Source organism: Anopheles darlingi, chromosome 2, assembly GCF_943734745.1.
Source record: "Anopheles darlingi chromosome 2, idAnoDarlMG_H_01, whole genome shotgun sequence".
Taxonomy (NCBI): domain Eukaryota; kingdom Metazoa; phylum Arthropoda; class Insecta; order Diptera; family Culicidae; genus Anopheles; species Anopheles darlingi.
This window is the reverse complement of record NC_064874.1, coordinates 63,149,811-63,169,945: the sequence shown is the minus strand read 5'-3', so window position 1 is coordinate 63,169,945 and position 20,135 is coordinate 63,149,811. Positions and strand designations below refer to the sequence as shown.

The following is a 20,135-nucleotide window of genomic DNA, read 5'->3' as shown; positions in this document are numbered from 1 at the left end:
CGTTTTCGACTGAGTAACCAATTATGCAAGTTCGCGCGCGTCCATCCATCGAGCTGGGTCGGTCGGTCAGGGTCCCAGCGCTATCACAGTGCAGGTGCAGGAACCCGTACGTCCGGTTGGAAGCTTCCGCAGCGCGGAAAGTCCGCTGGGGGCCGCTTCATCTGCTCGATTTCACCGACCTGCAACACGAAGCTCATCCCAATACCGAGATGCCACTCGAAGTGACAGTGCACCAGCCAAAAGCCTGTAAAAAGCGCGAGGAGCAGGGGGCACCGCAAACACCAACACGCGGTATTCAGTATCCAGACACACACAAAAAAAGAGCAAGCTCGCGGGGTAGTGTAACGTACCGGGGTTGTCCGCCCGGAAGCGAATTTTGGTGAAGCCACGGGACGGTATGGAGACGGTGTCCTTGTACGGTGGGTTGTGATCGCTTGGCATTTGGACCTTCCGTGGTACGCGCGGTTGTCGCTCCACGTACTCCACCTTTTCATTCTGCGTCCGGAAGTGCGGTAGCTGGCCCATCCCGGTCACGATGAAACGGTGGCCGTGCAGGTGGAACGGATGGTACAGGTCTCGGATGACTGCAACGAAAGCACAGCACGGCAACAAAAGTCGCACTCATCAGAGGCACTGGCCTCTCGGAGAAGTTTTTGGGCGAAGTTCGTACCTTCTGCGTCGTCAATCAGCGACATCTCGACCACATCGTCCAGGTTCACCTTGAGGCGATGCAGACAGAAGCAGGCATGGTGGGGCCGGCAATGGTCCGGCCGGTGCGTGTTATTGCAGAACAGCTTGTCACCGACGATCATCTCCGGTTGCGTGAGCAGCGGAAAATCGGGAAACACCATACTGATGTTGTTCGTGACGCCGATGTTGTTGAGCGTGAGCACCACCGCTGTTGGGAGTTTGCCACAAAAAACGGGCGAATGTAGTGGGGATTTATTGAATATATAGGCCGGAAGTTGCCAGACGTACTCATGTACCGGACGTAACCACTGTCCGAGAAGAGTATGGTGGGATCGGCGGTGAACGTATTGAACAGGATGCGGAACGTTTTGTCCGGTTTGGCATCGATGAGACTATCGTCCCGGTGCTCCTCGTGTGACTCCAGATCGGCCACGCACAGATCATTGTCCTCCGGTACGTAGCAGGTCGCGTTCGGGTTGTTGAGCACCTAGAGCGTTTGAGAGAGAGAGGAAGCGAGATGGTGTGTGTGTGTGAGTGAGAGTTCCAGGGCGCCACGTCTATCAGCATAAATCGATGTCCCCCCCTCCCCCAGGAGGAAAGCTGACGAGCTCTCAATCCACTTCACTTGACACTGGGTCCATAGTATCGGGGATTTTGGTCACAAGAATGGTGAAACCGAGATCCGCGGGCAAGCGTGTGGCAAACCTGCCGCAAGCCCCACTCTCAAGTGTCGTTCCGATCTTTGTTTACTTGGATTGCCTATGACTGCAGCTCCAGCTGCAGTTCCAGCCGTTTCTTATCACAAACTTGTGGCTTTGTACGGGCGAAGGCACGAACACTTTTGCCGCAAGAGCGCACGCCGACCGGTTCTTAGAAATAATAATTATTAATCCTCCTAATGGTGGGGTAAGTCCCCCTGGCCGGGTTCACTGTTACCCTTCCGACAATGTACATCGCATAGTCACCACGTTGATAACAATAGAACACTTTCAGAGGAGCGTATTTTTGGACACATCAAAGCTTCTAATGAACTAATGACAACGGAACAAATGAACCATCTCGAGCTGGCGTCTCTCTATCTCGTAAGGAAACGGTCATGACAAAAAAGTAAAATAATCCAACATCTATGGTCAGTACCAGTGGCTGGCCAAGACGCCAACTCTCCTGGGTGATAAGTGGGCGATAGTGATTACGAAACCGGAACCGGTTCACCAAACAGAACCGAACCGTGACGTATGCAGGGCCGACTGAAGGGGCCGCCATTAATGAGTGTCGTTTGTTTTGGCTGCTTCTCCCTGCGACCACCGGTGGGACCACCAATCATCATACATCACCGCATCATGGATGCTGATAGTGTTGCGAATGGTTAGCAACATTGCACGTTCGGCCATCAAGCAGCTGATAGCCGTCGGGACGGGCAGCCATGGCAGAAAAGCCATGATGATGAACTACCGGCGTGTGAGTATCTCACGGGAGTTCGGCGTTCCCAGAGTGCCAGTGGTGTACTTACCGTGCCCGGTGGGAACCGACGGTCCCAGGTGGGTGGACTGGTCGGGGGATAGGCTAGCTCTTCATCCGTTACGGTCGCCTCGTCGGCGTACGACAGGATGGCGAACTCTTCCCTTCGCTCCACATTGCAGAAACCGATGGCCCGGACTCGAACCCAGTAGTTACCTTTTTGGGGAAAGGGAGAGAGCAGCAAAAGCGAGAAGGTGAGTTGGGGAGTACATTCCTCATGGAACACTAGGCGCCGGGTACCTGGCTTTTGGTTGGCGTGCAGTACGAAATCGTATCGCTCGCCGGACGTAGAGATAAGTGTGTCTATCGTGCGAGGCAAAACCGCTCCACCGTCCGTCGAGATGAGCTGCATTCGATGGTTTTCGATCTGCAACAACAAAAAACCAAACACGACGAAAGAAGGTGTGTTTGTGTGTTGCATCAAGAAAGATGGGTCGCCATGACGCCCTTGAAAGTGAACTGACCTGCAGCTGGAAGGGACAGAACTGGCTTCCGCTGCTGATTAACCGGAATCGATAGCGGAAGCCCTTCCTCACCCGGAACACCGCCAGTGGTGCCTGCACCTGTAGCTCGTGTTCTTCTTCCTGCGGGTATCGAATGAAAGCCGAATTAGCGAAGAGTATGCAAAGCGTGTGCTCGTGTGTGTGCGGTCGACCTTACATCGTAATGACGTCCCCGGCCATTGATGAGAATCGAATCCATCCGGACGGTGCTACTCTGCAGACCCGGTACGAACTTCTCCACCAGATCCAGCGTCCAGTCGGAGATGACGATGTGATGCTCGGACAGATCGTAGTCGTAGAGCGGCAGACTAAGGTCCGTTGGCGACCGGACCACCAGCAGTCCATAGTGGCCGTTCGCTTTCTGGTGCCCGGAATGTGAGTGATAGTACTGCGTGCCCGATTCGGTAGCGTTGAACACATAGCGGAAGGTGGTTCCGTGTGGGATCGGACACTGGGTAATCATCGGTACTCCATCCATCCAGGGTGTGTCCGTCTGGTGGACACCGTGCCAGTGGATCGTCGATTCCAGACCCTCCATCATGTTGTGTAGATCCACGACCACTACATCGTTCCGGCAGACGTGTATCGTCGGTCCTGGGATCTTGCGGTTCAGCGACAGAACACCACGTTCCATTCCGTCGGCCGTTATGCACTGGGGGTGAAAGCAGTGGCTCCGATTACCCCACCGGCAATCACCACACGCACTGAGCACCATTTTTTGGGGCATTGGGAGGAGAACCAGAGAACCAGACACAATTTGAGGAACACCGGGATCGTCATGGATAGTCGTCGTCGATCGTACTTACGATCCCATCGCCGCGTAATGCTCCGCTATCCAGTGAAAGTAGCAAACCTTCGGCACACCGTTTGTCGTGCAGGGGCGATCACACTCACTGCCATCACGCAGGACACCTGTCACAGTAGGCTGTTGGTGGAACTGCTGCGGTTGCTCTAGCCGTAACACTGGCACTTCGATTTCTTCGTTCACTATGGCCGCTTGTAACAGGTATGGGCCATCGAGAATTCGTGTCACCAAAGGACATTCTGGAGAAGGAAAGGGAACGAATCAAATCACTTATAAAGCCCTCCGATGGCCGCTTCCGGTTTAAGCTCACTTGCGTTCGGGTAGGTCCGAAACCGTACGAGGAAGATGGCGCACACGAGCACTGCTAGTACGGCCGTCGCGATGTAACCACATCTCACGGCCATCCTGTCGATTTGAGCTGCTCCTGATAACTGATGAATCTACCGCCATCGTCGTCGTCGTCCGGGGTACTTGCTACGGGTAGCTGATCATCATTAGTCGCCACATGCACGGAGAGGAGATGGAGGTTGGCTTTTTAATTGGACACACATTTTTCGGGCAATGCCTTATCACCGCATGCCGTGTGATTGGGAATGGTTCAAGTGTTTTATTTAGTTGAATTTTTGTTTCAATTTTCATGCTGCGGACACATTCCGAACGCTTTTCAACTTGGCACCATGAAGGGTTTGTCGGGAGCGAAGCCCGACGGCTCGTGTTGCTATTTGGCTTATTAGCATAATGCATTCAAGGAAGCAGTGTAACCACGTGTAAGATAAGCGCGAAATGCTGTCTGCAATTAGTTACTGTTTGAGCCATTGACCTGATGAAATTGCCCTCGCATACAGTGGAAACCGGTGCTCCTGATTCGCTCTTTTGACCTTTTTTAAGAGACAATCGTACAATGCTCGGAGGAAATTCGGTTGAATGTATTCTTGGCAGTTCAAGTGCTTCAACTTGTTTTGATTTCGGCAAAACATCATTCCATTATCTTTATTTTGGATATTTCATGATCCTCTGTGTTTCAAGATTTACAAAGTCTGCATCAGTTTACTTGTCCCGTATGACTTTAAGTATCTTTTTATTCTCAAATGTATGACTAGGAAAGGAGTACGCATGATATTTTTATGTTTATTGTTTTTTTTTAAACTTACTGTCCAGAGTTTAAACTGATATGCCTCAAGAAACTATTAGGAATATATGAACACGCTACAGCAACTGCGCAAACATACTACTGTGTCCAAAAAGTAAGGTGACACGGTGTCCAAATTGCCTGCGTAAAAGGATATCTTTAATTTTGTATTTTTTATATGTTGTCAGCACTGTTATTGACAACCATGGCAAGTTTCACGTCAAAATATTCACTAGTGTTTGAGATACGTATTTTTTTGTGAACTGCTAAAAGTGCATTCTTCGTTTTTCTCCATGTCGCAAGTTTTTAAACAAAGAATTTGCATTAAAAATATTTTTTCTGCTGCAAATATACCAATGCGAATGGTACAGAATGTCTTTAGTGACGATACTACGTCAATAAAAATTATTTACACTTGGTGGAAAGACTTCCAGGAGGGTCGGGAACGTTTTGAAGAGGAAGAACGCTCTAGACGACCACCAACGACAATCGATGCAGTTCACGTCCAAAAAATCAAAGATGTGGTGTTGGAAAACCGTCGATTAATAACAAGAGACTTTGTTGATGATATTTGCATATCAAACATATCCGCTAATTACATTTGGAAGGATGTTTTTCATCTTAAGCGCGTCAGTGTTCGATCACGATAATGCACCATCTAACACTTCTTTGGTTTTCTGTGACTTTTTTGCCAATATTTTCACTCATATCGTTCCGATAAAACCGTATGCGCCTGATATGGTTACATTTGGCTTCCGGCTATTAGACAAGCCCTAAATTACGTTCCGGGGATACTGTTTTGACACGAAAGAGCAGATTTAAGCCGCTGCGAAAAAGGTGCTGAAGGCCATTCCTAAAGACGACATTTTCGCGTGTTTAGAAAACTGGAAAACTCGTCGGCATAAGTGCATTGTGTCTGGGAGGGATTACATTGATGGCAAAAAAATGGATTTGGAAGAAAAATTAAGGAACTTTCAAAATACATCCAATGTCACCTTACTTTTTGGACACAGTAGTATGCCCATATTCTGCATGTAGCTTTGAATAAATTCATTCTCTATCACATAGCTTCTATTCGAACCACATATTCTCTAGTCTAATCAACAATTTTGAATCACAGGCTGTTTGAATAACTTCAGTCGTGAACGTGTATAAAAGATTACATATTCAAAAATGCTATTTTTTAATGGCTAAAATGCTTATTTTTTTATGTTAAAGCCGTAATGAACTCTATAACTGCAATAGAGTTTAAAATATATATTTTTAACACAAAACACGAAGAAAAGATTGAGTATTAAACTTAATTAGTATAATTAGTAGAACAAAATGACTTTTTTCTCAAAAACCATGTTTTTTTTTATTCAAAATCTTCATTTCAAGTGTTAATTGTGCATATAACAAATCAATCTTCTATCTGATTTATTAACAACTTGTGCCTTGCTTTCAATTTTGAATGTGCTCGCACAGACTACAACTACGTGCGCATTCTATGTGCTTCATCTTCAACTGTTCGACCACCGTCTGGAACATAAGATTCCTCCGATAGTGTAACGGACGCGATTAGAAGTGGTTCCCGAAGGCCGGCATGTCTGCTTCAGCAGCTCTGTTTGACGTAATAAATTAACGAAAATAATCTTCCAACTAATCTCAGCCTCCTGTCAGTACTGTTGCCGACAAACGAATGGCCGCAATCGAAGGGTACGCAAAAAATGAGAGTGAATTCCATAAACTACCGATTCCGCGCCGAGATGTGACACCAACATTGCGTATGTTGCTGTAGGTCCCGGTACAGCGCCGCCGTAGCCTATCGCAGCAGCGACAACGATGAGAGCAAGCGAACGGAGCGAGTGTGGCCCAGACAAACAGTGGGTTTTAATTAATTTCGAAAGCCCGCCAGCACACATGGAAATAGCGTGGAATGTTGGACAAACAAACGGACCCAGAAGACGAGAGAGAGAGCCCTCTCTCGTAGTTCCTGGAGCCGAGTCCTCCATTTTGGCCATTTGTGTCCTTTTAACTATAGTGAGTGGAAGCGAAATTGAATTTTGCTTAAAGGTCCTTGCCAACACAATATTCCCAAACAGTCCTTTCCCAGTGATGGAAGGTTGCAAATAGCGTGTCAATTGGTTCAGGTGTACTGCAAGTGAGCCTCAGTAATAGTGCCGCGCACTCAGGGTCTGTTGTCCTTTTTTTGTTGGAGGCCCAAAGCCCAAAGGTAGCCTGGGTGGCTTTAAACTGTCAGCCACAGCATGCTTCGGTCCCGCACGACATCAGCTATGAATTCGCGAAATCGCGTTTTTCGGCGCAACGTAGCAGCATATGATAACAAGGGATGAAACGACTGGTGTGTGTGTGTGTGTGGTGTCGTATGTGTGTGTGTGGTGTTGTATGTGTGTATTTGAACGTGTATAGATCGTTGTCAGCCTTAAGATGTTTTAAGCCAACGATACCCCAAGGCTTAGCGAGTGAGCCCATCCAACCATCTCACCCTCGTGGTGTGGGTGTGTGTGTGTGTGGTTCTGTATGTACGCATTCCACATCGAGGACGCGCAAATTATACGTTCTACGCCGGGCCGGTTCTCTCGAAGGATAATCATCAAACGGGAGGCATGTTTACTGAATGCATTACCATTTATGCTAAATTGAAGCCGCACGGTAAATATGCCAACAAATACGGAGGCCGCACAAACGGGCGTACAGAACGGACGCCCACCTCGACGCCCACCTCGACGCCCACCCTTGCTACCACGCCAGCCAACCCCTCCCTCCCTCCCTGGATCGCGACACACCCCCGCGTCACAGGCTCACCGTAAGCCGTTCGCATACACAATTAACACATGTTTTCCAGCGCAAAAAGAAACCAGAAGCTGGGGAAATCTCTTAGCACCAGCACGACGCCAGTCCCCTAGTACTGGCTGGCTGGTGCCACCAAAAAGGGGTGCTGGCACTCCGAGGAGTTGGCCTAAAATCACTCGGAGGGGTGCTGCATCCAGAGTAAGGCGCGAAGGAAGTTGTATATTTGATTAAGTGCGGAGAACCTATAGGGGCTACACCATCAGCGAGCATAACACTATGTATGTGTGTGTGTGTGTGTGTGTGTGTGCGTGTGTGCGGGGTCAAAGTAGCTCGCTCAAGCCACCCAACCGTTATGATGACTCCGGGAGACAAAGTTGTGATAAAAATGTTCCAACAAAACACCAACTCAAACCCAGGGCACGGACGAGATTTGGTCGGATTTTTTGCTGACACACACATACACACACATACACATACATACTCCTACTTTCACCCTTAGCTTCACGTTCTTTTTCCCTCTATCTACCCTCTTCTTGCACACACACACATATCGTACCGACTTCACATGGATGTCCTTTATCTGGTTTTACAAGATTATGCAATGGGCGCTTTGTGGTTGCCTCCGAAACCGTGAGCTGACGCGAGCTGAAACCGTTCCTTTTCAGCATAAGCAGCAACATCAGCAGCAGCAGCAGAATCCGAGAGCAAATTAGTTCCATGCTTGATTCGATTAAAAATTTTGCGGCGACAATCCGGTAACCCACCATCCACCAAAAAGAGGAAGAGGAAGAGGGACCGAAAATGCTGCCAGATGTCGGAAAGGTCGTGGCAAGTGTTTGCTGTTTTGTGTCAAACGCGGGGTTTGAAAAAAAAACTACAACAACTTTGAATCTTAGATTGCTGGGGATGGGAGAGTGAGGCCCGCCTCAACTCAATTACGCCACGTGCGATCTGGGTTTCGGTCTCTTACAGACGAGGAGATGGTGGGCATGATTTCCCTCGACTCGAGAGAGGCACAAATGGCGCTAATCAGCCCCGCGGTGACATTAGTCATATGACGAGCTGGAGATGGAGTCCGATTCCAAACCGATAGCAGCACAAGGGAGAGTCGAAGAGTCGGACAAACAGAACGCCCTCTCCGTTACGCGAAATGGCCTATTAGACACGGACATTATCTATAGAGATGGTAAAAGAAACATGCGTTATTGCGGAGTGATTTATGGTGAGCCATAGCGAGCATAGCAAGGGTTTGGGATCAATTTTTTGCAAAAGATTTCGAAACATTCACTCAGGATGAGGATTGACTGTAACGGATTCCTTCTTCAGGAGCTTTGGATTCCTTTATGATGCCAAATGGCAGCAACGACGACGCACACACATGCTCTTCGAGACATCATCGTTGAATTCTTAAGAGAACCGATGAAAGAGACCCGAAATTCCGAAAACCAATTAGGTAAATGAAGGGCAGCAAACGAGCGGCCTTCGGCCTGTGCAGCGTGCGAGGGTGCGAAGCCTGGACGACGCCCTTTTCGCTAATCTATGCTTAGGCAAATGGTATGGCCATGGTATGGGGTTCGTGGGCTGTGATTTGCATCACATTTGGGTATTTGATGAGGTGAAAGGACGACGGTGGTGGTAGGGCGAGATGAAATGCTTTCCGCTCGTAAAAGTCATCCGAAGAGATTGGTTTAGGTTAAAGGTCGTTGGAGCTTATGAGGGTGATTGCGAGCGTCGTGCGTGCGGTAGGTGTCGGTCGTTATTATGCCCGCACGTAATATAGTGGGGAATCGGTGTGATGGCAGTTCCAGTAGGCACGGCGCAAACGGCAGCCAAATGTTAAGGTAACAGTCTTTGGGTGAAAGGATTTTCCTTCAGCCTAGCTCAGATCGGAAATGGGATTTTGAATCGTTGTTGAGAGGAATTTGAATTTGATATTAAAATAAACTAGTAGCAGATGTGACGAGGCATATTTACGAATCTGTTGCATTTTTATTCATTGTTTTCAAGACGAATGGCGAGGATTCGTTGGGAAAAGTTAATGATGCTGGTTTTTTTTTAAAACTTATTGAGTATGGACATCTTGCTCCATGTCGCTGTGGTGGTCGTCAATACATAACCGGAGACATATTATTGCTTTCTTTCTGTTACCTTTCAATACTTTATTATAGAATATAAAAAATTGCGGCCACATAAAAACGTACCCTTTTACATATTTTTCTCACTATTCACTTTCAAAATTTCTCTTAACTATGCTATAGTGTACAAAAAATTCGTTTGATGGAATAATCGCTCTGAAGAGTTGTTGTGAAAAAACCATTCTAATTCATTTTTTTTACCAAAGTTTTATTTTAATCTACAACATTTCATTTATTTGGTTGTATTTTGTGGAAAATGTGGCGCCTACGATTTTGGCCAAACATTGCATACATTACAGGCGAAATAATATGAGAGTGAGACAGAAATCCTTTCGCCCGCAAGAAAACGTTGGAATCCGTTGTTATGGAAGATAAAAATGGTTTAGAAAGTGTTTAAATATGGTTTATTTTCTTCATTTTCACTTCATTTCTGTTGAATAAACTCTCTCAACCAATTCCCGGACCAAAAGAAAGCATCCTTCCCTAGCGCCGACTAAAAGGAAAGCGTAATGTCTCCGAAAGCAGATCCAGGATTACTTAAACCGAGGCAATTGGAAATTGTACTGAAAAGCAGTGAAATACGAAGAATGAAAAAAAGGTTTTTCCACCCCTTTTCTCCTTTCCTTTCTTTTCCTTTCTTGAGTATCTTGTGCATGTTTTACATCAATCGTGGCAAAGATACTTTTTTTTTAAATCGCCATGTATCACGCGGAGGAAAACGTCTGCCCTTAAATGAGGGCTAAGGTAGTTAATTTTATAAATCCATATTTACTTTTGCATTTTTTCATGAACGCTTATTCATACAAGAGCATTGTGTGAGCAAAAATAACAAAAATATTGAGTTTTGAAAACCGCGCTTCGAACAGCATAATGAGCGTTTATTCTATTGGGCCTTTTTGGATTCTCTTTTGATCAAAGCAAGAAACCGTTCACGCAACATACTGGTACGATCAAGTGGACATTATATATTTCTTCATTACTTTAATTGAACACAGTAGCTATCTTAATGGACCGAATCGAACTCCGTTCATTCCGGACCACTCCATCAAACTCCATCTATCGGTGGTAGATAGTTGCCGCACCGGGGGAAATCGGCCGGTGGTTTCAGCATCTCCTCTGGCTCACCGATCTGCAACACGAGCGCCATCCCATTGGCAAGGTGCCACTCAAAGTGACAGTGTACGAGCCAGAACCCTACAAATTCATCAAATGTTGTTGGGAAAGGATGAAAGTAAAGTAAGTTTTGGGTAAAGTGTAAAGTGCGAAAAGGGCGGCCACGGGCGGCACGTACCCGGATTGTTCGCCCGGAAGCGAATCTTGACAAAGCCCCGGTTCGGTATCGACATGGTGTCCTTGTACGGTGGGTTGTGTGCGTTCGGTCGCCGGACCGTTTGCAGATTTCGAAGATACCCGAATAGATCGCTGGTGACATTGCTCGGGAACCGGCCCGTATCGGTCACGATGAATCGATGGCCATGCAGATGGAAAGGATGATAGAACGCCTGCACCACTGTAAGTAAAGGAGAGTGAGAGAAGGAGAGTTGAAGCACTTGAGTCGTTCAATCGAATGCGGTTGTTCGGTGCCTACCGGGTGCCGTATCGAGCAGCACAATTTCCACAATTTCATTGTGCTTCACCTTTAGCCGGTGGGTACAGAAGCACAGCTTATCGTCGGTGCAGTGGGCCGGCTTGTGGCTCACGTTGCAGAACTGGGCATTCTCGTCCACTATCAGCTCCGGCTGGATGAGCAACGGGAAGGACGTCGACTCGAAGCTGATCATATTCGTTGCCGCAATCGTGTTGAAGTCTTGCCGTACGGCTGTTTCGGGGCGTGGAGAAGGTAGGAAGCGTTACACATCTGTCAAGCTCAACCCACCCGGACCCGGTACTCGAGGACGAAAAGAAGTAATTATTGAGTGCGACTAAGACGAGATGGCGGCTAAGGACACTCCATCGGTGCCTAATTGAATGTCGAAGTCGAAGAGCCCGTATATGGCCACCGGTATAATGAGTCACTCAATTAGCCCCCCGTTCCGGTTCCAAGAAATTTACCGAACGCATGGTAACGTGCGGCACTTCTCGTCAACTCTCTTACTTGCAAAGTGGCCGGTCCCACGGTCGGAAAACAGAACACTGTTGTTGGCCCTCTTCACGTAGAAGCCCAGCAGAAAGCTTCGATCTGGTACGGCATCGATGAGCTCCTCGTCCCGGTACATCTCGTACGATTCCAGATCGGCGGCACACACGTACGAATCGTTCGGTGTGTAGCACGGTGCGGTTTGGTGATTGAGTATCGCCCCGATCGGATACGGTTCATCGAACGCCGGTATTTGTTCGTTCCGGGGAAAGGCCAACGTTTGCTCCACCGTGAGACCCTCCTCGGCGATGTCGTCCGTCTCGGGCATCACGTACGACAGGATGGCAAAGTCCTCGACACGCATCGGATCACAGAAACCAATGCTGCGCACTCGAACCCAGTAGTTACCTGGACCGGCGGGTCAATTAGGTATTAGAAATAGGTTATGAAATGCATGTCATCGAAATCGGTCAGAGAGCGAGGTGACACGCTACCACTACTTACCTGGTGGTTGGTTCGCATGCAACACGAAATCGTACCGCTCGCCGGATATCGAGACGAGGGTGTTGAAGGAATGTTCCGGCTGCACGGTTCCACCGTCCGTCGCGATGATTAGCATGGTGTGGTTCTGGATCTGCAAAAAACGATTAAAAGCGAAGCGTTATGTTTTATGCAGAAACATCACAAAACTAATTTCTTGCCCTCCCACCCACCCGGAGCCTCCAGGGCTAGCTCGTGCCCCAACCCGATTGCTCGTAAATTATCGCTTCGATTGCTCGCTCGCTCGCTCACTCTCCCGGGCGGGCTCTCCTTCTCCAGGTACAAGAAGCAATTAATCGAAAAAGATTGCCAAATTAAGGAACACAAATTGAAACATATTGCCGTTGCGGACATGTGGAACACACGTCACACACACACAAACGCGCGCGCGCGCACGCGAACAACGGTGGACACAAATTTGGCCTTTAACTGGACCGGGAATGTGGCAATAACTGTGGCTGAAACTCGAGGGGACACAACCTGGGGTTCCACGGTACGGGAGGTGTAACATAATTACGAATGCTTAAACTACGCCATTCCTCCCGGCCATGACCAACCTGCAACTGAAACGGACAGTACTGGCTGCCGCTGCTGATCAGTCGAAAGCGGTAGCGTTGGCCGTACTCGACGCGATACACGGTCAGTGGTGCTTCGGTTCGCGAACCTATCGTTGCCTGTAAGGACAGTAGAAGAAGGGTGAGGAAAGGGTGCAGAAAAGGGGTTGAGAGGAGCGGAGTGTGAGAATAATTTTCAATAAATTTTCATTTCCCACCACGCTGCCAACGTTCGAGCACTTCGCTTCCGCTTCAGATTGTAACTCAGTTTGCCGTTGTAGGTCATTGGACCACTCGACCAATACACCACCGGGCAAAATGGGGACCAATCCGAGCCGCATGGAGTGGTGAAAAAGGGGAAGAGGTAAGAGTTGAAGCGCGGAGAGTAAATTACATTATTCATACATTAAAATATCGTCCGCGGCCATTGATCAGGATAGAGTCGATGCGCATCGAGTCGGACTGGATGCCCGGGACCCACTTCTCCACCAGGTCGCGCGTCCAGTCCGCGATGATGATCCGATGCTCGGACAGATCGTGGTCGTACTGGCCCAGGTTCAGATCGTCCGGATTCCGCACCACAATCATACCGTAGTGTCCGTTCGCCTTCTGGAAACCTGCGTCGCGTTGCGTCGTGTGTCGTTCGCACGTCAAGTGGACGAGGAGGGACGTAAAAATAATTAGAAAACACAGTTTTTGGACCGACCGGCCAACGGATTCGGACGGATTCGTACTGACCGGCGTGTGAGTGATAGAATTGGGTCCCCGCTTCGACCGCCTCAAACCGGTACCGGAACGTTGTACCCTGGGCGATGGGACACTGGGTGACCATCGGGACACCGTCCATCCATGGGGTCGCATGCTGATGGAACCCGTGCCAGTGGATCGTCGTACCGGCTCCCTCGAGATGGTTCTCCACATCGACGACGACCGTATCGTGCTTGCAGACGTGCACCGTTGGACCCGGCACCTGCCGGTTGATGCTCAGTATGCCACGCTCCGTACCATCGGTCGTCACGCACTGGGGATGAAAACAGTGGGACCGCACACCGAGACGACAGTCCCAGCAGGATCTGGAATGTGGCAGCAGCAGGAGTAAATGGTTCAATGGTTGGTGGTTCGATTCCGATCTGGACCGCGAATTTGCATACTCACGAGCCCATACTGGCAAAGTTCTCCAGCTTCCAGTGAAAGTGGCATGTTAGGGGTTGCTCACCGGATACGCACGGTCGATCACACTGTTCGCCCGGGACGATTCGGTTTGTGGTGGTGGCCGGTATGTCCTGTGACTGGTTACTCCAAAGCAGCTCCGACCAGATGCTTGCTGGAGAGTGGTGATGCGTAGTTTGAAATAGGTTCAAATGAAATGGAAGCGAATAGTTAAACGAATAGTGGCCTAGAGCGCGCCCTATCTGATGCTGATGCTTCAAAATTTCAAAACTGCTACGCAAACGCTCTTTTGGAACGATTTGAGTTTTACATGTTTGCATTAAAATCAGAAGAGAGTTTGTAAAGAGAAAAATAAAATGTGCTTAGGTTCCTGGCATAAATCGATCAAGCATTGGTTCCACTAACAATTGACTACAAACGATCCGAGAAATCTTTGAATCTAATAAGGCTTGGAGTTGCAGATAATGTCGTCCTATGCTCGCCAACGTTTCTACCGTTGTTTTCACAACTTTCGACCGTTACTGGATAGCAGTTTCACTATTATACGTGATTCTGGGATTTTTTGGGTTTCTTTTTTAGCTTTCCGTGGAAATTGCGATGCAAAAACGAAATGCTCCTATGCCCTTCGATTGATATCGTTAAAACTTAATTTTAAACTGATGAGAAAATGATGACGACGATATGAAGCAACATTCGAAAATTATTTCAAAGAAAAGAATAAAACGATTGAGGTTCAGCTTAAAAATAGTGTTTAAAATGGCAAATTCAGAAATTTAATAAATCATTGAAGGGGGTACCAGGGAAAACTTCTAAACTATGAAGTATGACTGTATTTAATGACATTATTGATTTGTCATTTAGATAAAAAACTAGAAATTAAAAAAATGTTTTCGTCATGAAATATCCTCTAAACAGAGCCTGTTATAGAGCGTAATTAGTGTAAACCACTCTTTAAGTTGCGCTGTACTACACACTGACAATACACACGATTGAAGAGATAAAGATAGCATCTTAAGAAGAATACTGAGTCTAGAGTATTAAGATAAAAAATGTCTCTGATGGTCACGTTCAATGTTCGGTGGTAAACTACATTGTACAGATACGTTTTCGCCAGAACGACATGCACGCTGTGGAAATGAATAACCGCTACTCGATGCTGAGGAAGCACATGCATGCATCTCTGCTTCATTTCAGTAAAAATGTCCATTTATTTGACGTTAGTTTCTCTATGCCGTTTTATAGTGCGTTATTACGATGCATTATCCAGTCGAATAAATCTTGTGTTTCCTTTTTAAATTACCGTTGTGTGTTCTACACATTTGCTATGATATCCACCAACCCAATGAATCTGATATTATCAAATGCGTTGTCTTGTGCAAACACAAACACATGCTGCTCTCACAACGTTACGAAATCTGTTGGCCTAGTCCTAACATTAAACACACATTAAACCAAAGACATGAAAGTCAATTGCGTAATTGTCGGTCTGATACACGAAGATTAGAATGTGTTTCGGTATGGAAGATACAAAAAAATAAATAAACCCTTGATAACAGACCTCTATCAGCAGCCGACAGTCAGTCTGATAGTTTTTTGTCTAAAGCTAGATTACTTTTCCTAGTCCACGCTTGGCTGCACTCGGTACGCTGGTATCAGCCCTAAAAAGACTCTTCATCGCCTTCATGCCGGCCAGTCAAGCGTTAATGTAGCGCAGTTCAATGAATTCTGAATTGAAATGTTGACGTAGCGCAAAGGCGACGTCTCTTTTCATCGTAGCATCTATCACTTGTGGACGCACACAAACTAGGTATGGGGCATTTGCTGTTTTTTTTGTGATAACACGGTAGTCTTTTGTAGAAATTTTGAATCAAACGAAGCCAAGCTAACAAAACGCATAGCGGTTCGGACAAGCACGCGCCATACATGGTTCAATGCATATCAAGACTTTAAAGCGGGTGTCCCTAAGGTCGCGTTTATAAAGTCGATGCCCACCATAGCTTTGAAAATACCGTAACGCTTCGTTTGAAATTTTCAACACATTATCTGGACATCAATCGCTGTTTTTTTTTGGTTGAATGTGTGTATACTTTTTTTAATTCATTATGTACTTACACAAAACCATAGCACTTTCAAAAATTTGTTACTACCATGTTTTTATTGTCTCACATGATTTTGCACTCCATTATGATAAGCAAAGCACATTAATAAACATCAATATAAAACTTAATTACCAGCAACATTTCCATGCGGTTGCTGCCGCGGTTGTATTAGAATTTATTTTTTTCTAAAACCCTCACTTTATACAGTGACCGGCATAAGTAAAAGTCCACCCCTTGATTTTCGTAGATTTTCGACTGTAAATCCTATATTTTCTACCGTAAACGGCAAGTGTTGTGTTTTTCTTGAAGGTTTAACATTCCTCTTTCAGTTTCACTAGCTTTCATCTCGATTGGATTGATAACAAATTTTTGATAAATGTTTAAATGAGAGATGGTCGATCACAGATGTGACAAAAGTAAAAGCCCACTTTACAATAAATATTATTGTGACTCTACTAAACCCCTCTGCTTACTAGATCTTTGTTAGGCCTTTAGTTTACATCTGTTTTAACGTTTTAGGCCCCCCCCCTCCCCTCCCCCATTATTGGTTGCAGTAATTTAATCCATCAATCGTAGTAGTTCCAGTAGTAAGTTGATTGCGCACGGGTTTTCGCTAAAGAAATGGGTGTATGGGAGGAATAAAAATCGTTGCATGCCTGAAATCTTCTTATGCAGCATTGATTCAATCATGTGTCTCAACAGATATTAGCAGAAAAAATATTATTAGTAGGGGATGCCTTTATGCCATCATGACTAATCAGCAATGTTAATCAGATTAGTAAATGAGATATAAAACCAGACGTTCTGGGAAGACGAATGATCGAACAAATGATGAAAACCATTCCGGAGATTAGGAAACCGTTAGAATTAACTATCTGTTCCATCATGAAAACCCTGTCGCTGTCTATTTTGGAGCAAACTATGCCACATTACAATAGCTCTACATGAGTACAAGAGTGCGTATGCTAAAAGTCTTCCGTTTATAAGCCAAAAATATGGTTATACATTTGAATTTCACCCGAAATGTGTAACCAAGCTAAAAGAAGGCTAGAGCAATGTTCTATTGTCTGACGAATCATAAATGGAAACATTTAATATAAACTATCACGTAAGAGATCGGCGGAAAATAAACCATGGTTTGCAAAAACGTAATGTACCGGTCATAATCAAGCACGGAGGTGGTAGTATGAAGTTGCGGGGTGGATTTTCCATGGCTCTTGTGGACAATTTAAAGAAAATGATGGTATTATGGCGAGCGAAAATTATGTTGACACCCTTAATAACTATTTGATGGACTCAGTACGAATAAGCCCATTTAAAAGCACTTTTGTTATGCAACAGGGCAGTGATCCTAAACATACTGCTAAAATAACTAATATTTTTTAATGTTCCCGTGTCACTCCCCTTCTCAAATGGCCTTCTCAAAACCAAGATTTTTAACGGATCAAGAATTTGTGGGAATTTTTAGATAAAAATTTCATTAAGAATTATGTTATTATCAAAACAATTGTTTTTTTGGAAGTTATTCAACAAGTTTGAACCTCAATACACTTGAAATCGTGTAGACGTCATGCCAAAACACCTGTAACTTAAAATCTGAGCTAAGGATGGACCATATTAATTGTTAAGAAAATTTCATTGTAGGTGGGCTTTTACTTTTGTCACATCTGTGATCGACCATCTCTCATTTAAACATTTATCAAAAGTTTGTTACCAATCCAATCGAGATGAAAGCTAGTGAAACTGAAAGGGGATTGTTAAACCTTCAAGAAAACCACAACACTTGCCGGATACGATAGAAAATATAGGATTTACAGTCGAAAATCTACAAAAATCAAGGGGTGGGCTTTTACTTATGCCGGTCACTGTATCCTTTACATGTTGTCATTCTCTATGCCATTCGCGAGATAACATAAAAGTTCTTTTTATGCAATGTGAGCTTCCCGTAAACTGTACTAGAACGTTTCACTGAACAAAAAATACACTTTTTGGGATTTTAAACAAACGGCCAATTGTCACCACACATGATACGCTCCCTGTAGTCAGTCAACGGCGCAAACAACAGCTTAAAATCTATTCGTAGTTTACATCACAGAACCACAGAACATAGAACCTGTAACGGTTGTCTTGAATCTCGAAGACGCGTTTTGTCACGATCTATCGACACTCACCTGGCTTTGTAGAAAACGGTAAACCGTACGATACAGTCTCTCTGAAAACGGTAAACATTATAGCGCACCGGAACAATCGGGATAATCCCAATCCCAACTTGCACGGATTTGAACGGATGAGATTCATCACTTTCGGATATGATCCTCGGAACAGAGCGCGTGGCTATGCTCGCGCCGTATCAAACACTACTGATTGCCGGTCATTCGTCATCCCGAAAGTGGCTGACGGAAACGGGAGTTCAACTGATTTGACGAGGATGTTTTGCTTTTCTTTCAGCTAATAACTTTACTATCTGTTTCGGTAATTTTTTGTCACTTGCTTCCTATAATCATCCATCAATTGAAGTCGTGTGTCTGGTCTTGCGGATGGCCAGACAGGTCTCAGGGCTAGTTTTTTCATGCTGACCGTATGGCCTATGCTACCGAGCAAAGTGGTAACCTTATCTGGACAGTGGTCGTTGATTGTTGATTGTAACAGCAATCGGTTGGCACGCGTTTTTTGATTTGAGCGGGACTGGGACTGTTCGCTCGCGTGCCATGTTTATGTTTCCTTTTTCACTAACCATCTCATTGCTCGTTCGATCGTCATGCATCGTGGAACGATCATAACGACAGGATGGAACATTAGTCTAGAGTTGCAACTGCAGCGTAGTGCAAGGTTCTTAAACCTGAGTGCCAAAGGTATTTTGAGTCGTTCGAAGATGCTATAAAGTTGTTCAATGACCTAGTGGCGATGGGCAGTATCACGTTTTGCCAAGTAGTTGCACATATTGCGGCCAATTGCATCATACGAGTCATAAGCAGAGTACGTGTAATGGACGATATTGTATTTTATTTCATACCCAACGAGGAAAGAGAGACCGTTTTGATGCCCAATCCGCGGATTGTCTGATGCCCAAAGAGGTGCCCAATCCCAAAATATCAAGCAAATTTTCCATATATTTTTGCGTCCGTAGCACCTATTCGGCCGCAGCACAATCCGCGGATTGTCCCTCTCGATGGGCATCAATTTGGACGCTGTAGTGGGACAAATTGCGACCGGCGGACACTATTTGGTCGCTGTAGTGCGACAAATTGCGACCGGCGGACACTATTTGGACACTGTTTTAAAACCGGCTTGGAGCGTTTTTATTCTATTTTTAGATTTTATAGCCTGCTTGGATCGTTTTCACACTTTATGAAAATATTTAATAATAAATAATAAATTTAATAATGAAACAAAACTACATGGGTTTTGTACTTTTGGAGCACATTTGTTAATATTGAATTTCATATTATTATTTTGCATATTTTTTTATATCCATGTGATATTGTTTATATCGATGTGCTTCAGCACAGACGATTCACCGCAAATGGCTTTGGCTTCGAAAGTTCTACGGCAGCAATGGGCCACGTACAATACACTGTTTTCACTGTACACAACTATCTGCTTCTGTACTTTTCACTTTCTGCTTCTTGATTTTGATGCAGAAAATCTTGACTCCTCCCTGGTCCTCGGCGCAACTCCTTGTGTGAAGGATTAATAGAGATATCCTGTCATCTTTACACGATCATAGACCCGGTACCTTTTAAACTGAAATGTTCAGAGATCAGATTAATTAATTTTCGAAACATAAATCTACTCCTAAACACAACAATACTTACCATTGCACATGCACTACACGAGCCAGGATAGTTTGCAATGCGCCTCTCAGTCATTTTAATCGTCAATGACTACGTGATGTAATTTTTCCACTTTCGATTACAACCGCGGCATTCAATCTCTCACTCTTTCTTACTCTAGCTTTCTCGTTCTCGCAAAGTGATATTTTTTGCGAGCTGGACATTTTGAGCCCGGCGGGAACTGTTTGGGCACTAAGGCCGAATAGTTCCCGATGGAACCTATTTGAGACACATATGAGCTGGACATTTTGAGCCCGGCGGGAACTGTTTGGGCACAAAGGCCGAA

At 45.6% G+C, this 20,135-nt stretch overlaps 1 protein-coding gene across 1 annotated transcript; it reads right to left on the bottom strand.

Annotated features, from left to right (window-relative positions):
- LOC125959421 (uncharacterized) lies at positions 1-16,039 on the bottom strand. Its single transcript, XM_049692245.1, has 20 exons — positions 16,030-16,039; positions 13,903-14,071; positions 13,486-13,820; positions 13,153-13,364; positions 12,751-12,867; positions 12,158-12,287; positions 11,672-12,061; positions 11,165-11,395; positions 10,868-11,086; positions 10,628-10,770; positions 3,827-3,956; positions 3,518-3,755; positions 2,869-3,415; positions 2,673-2,792; positions 2,449-2,575; positions 2,201-2,364; positions 979-1,177; positions 671-898; positions 351-584; positions 1-244 (listed from the first exon to the last, which is right to left on the bottom strand). Exons 1-20 carry the CDS (start codon positions 16,037-16,039, stop codon positions 84-86), a joined length of 4,104 nt encoding a protein of 1,367 aa, XP_049548202.1. The 3' UTR covers positions 1-83.
- Between the last annotated feature and the right edge of the window lie 4,096 nt (positions 16,040-20,135).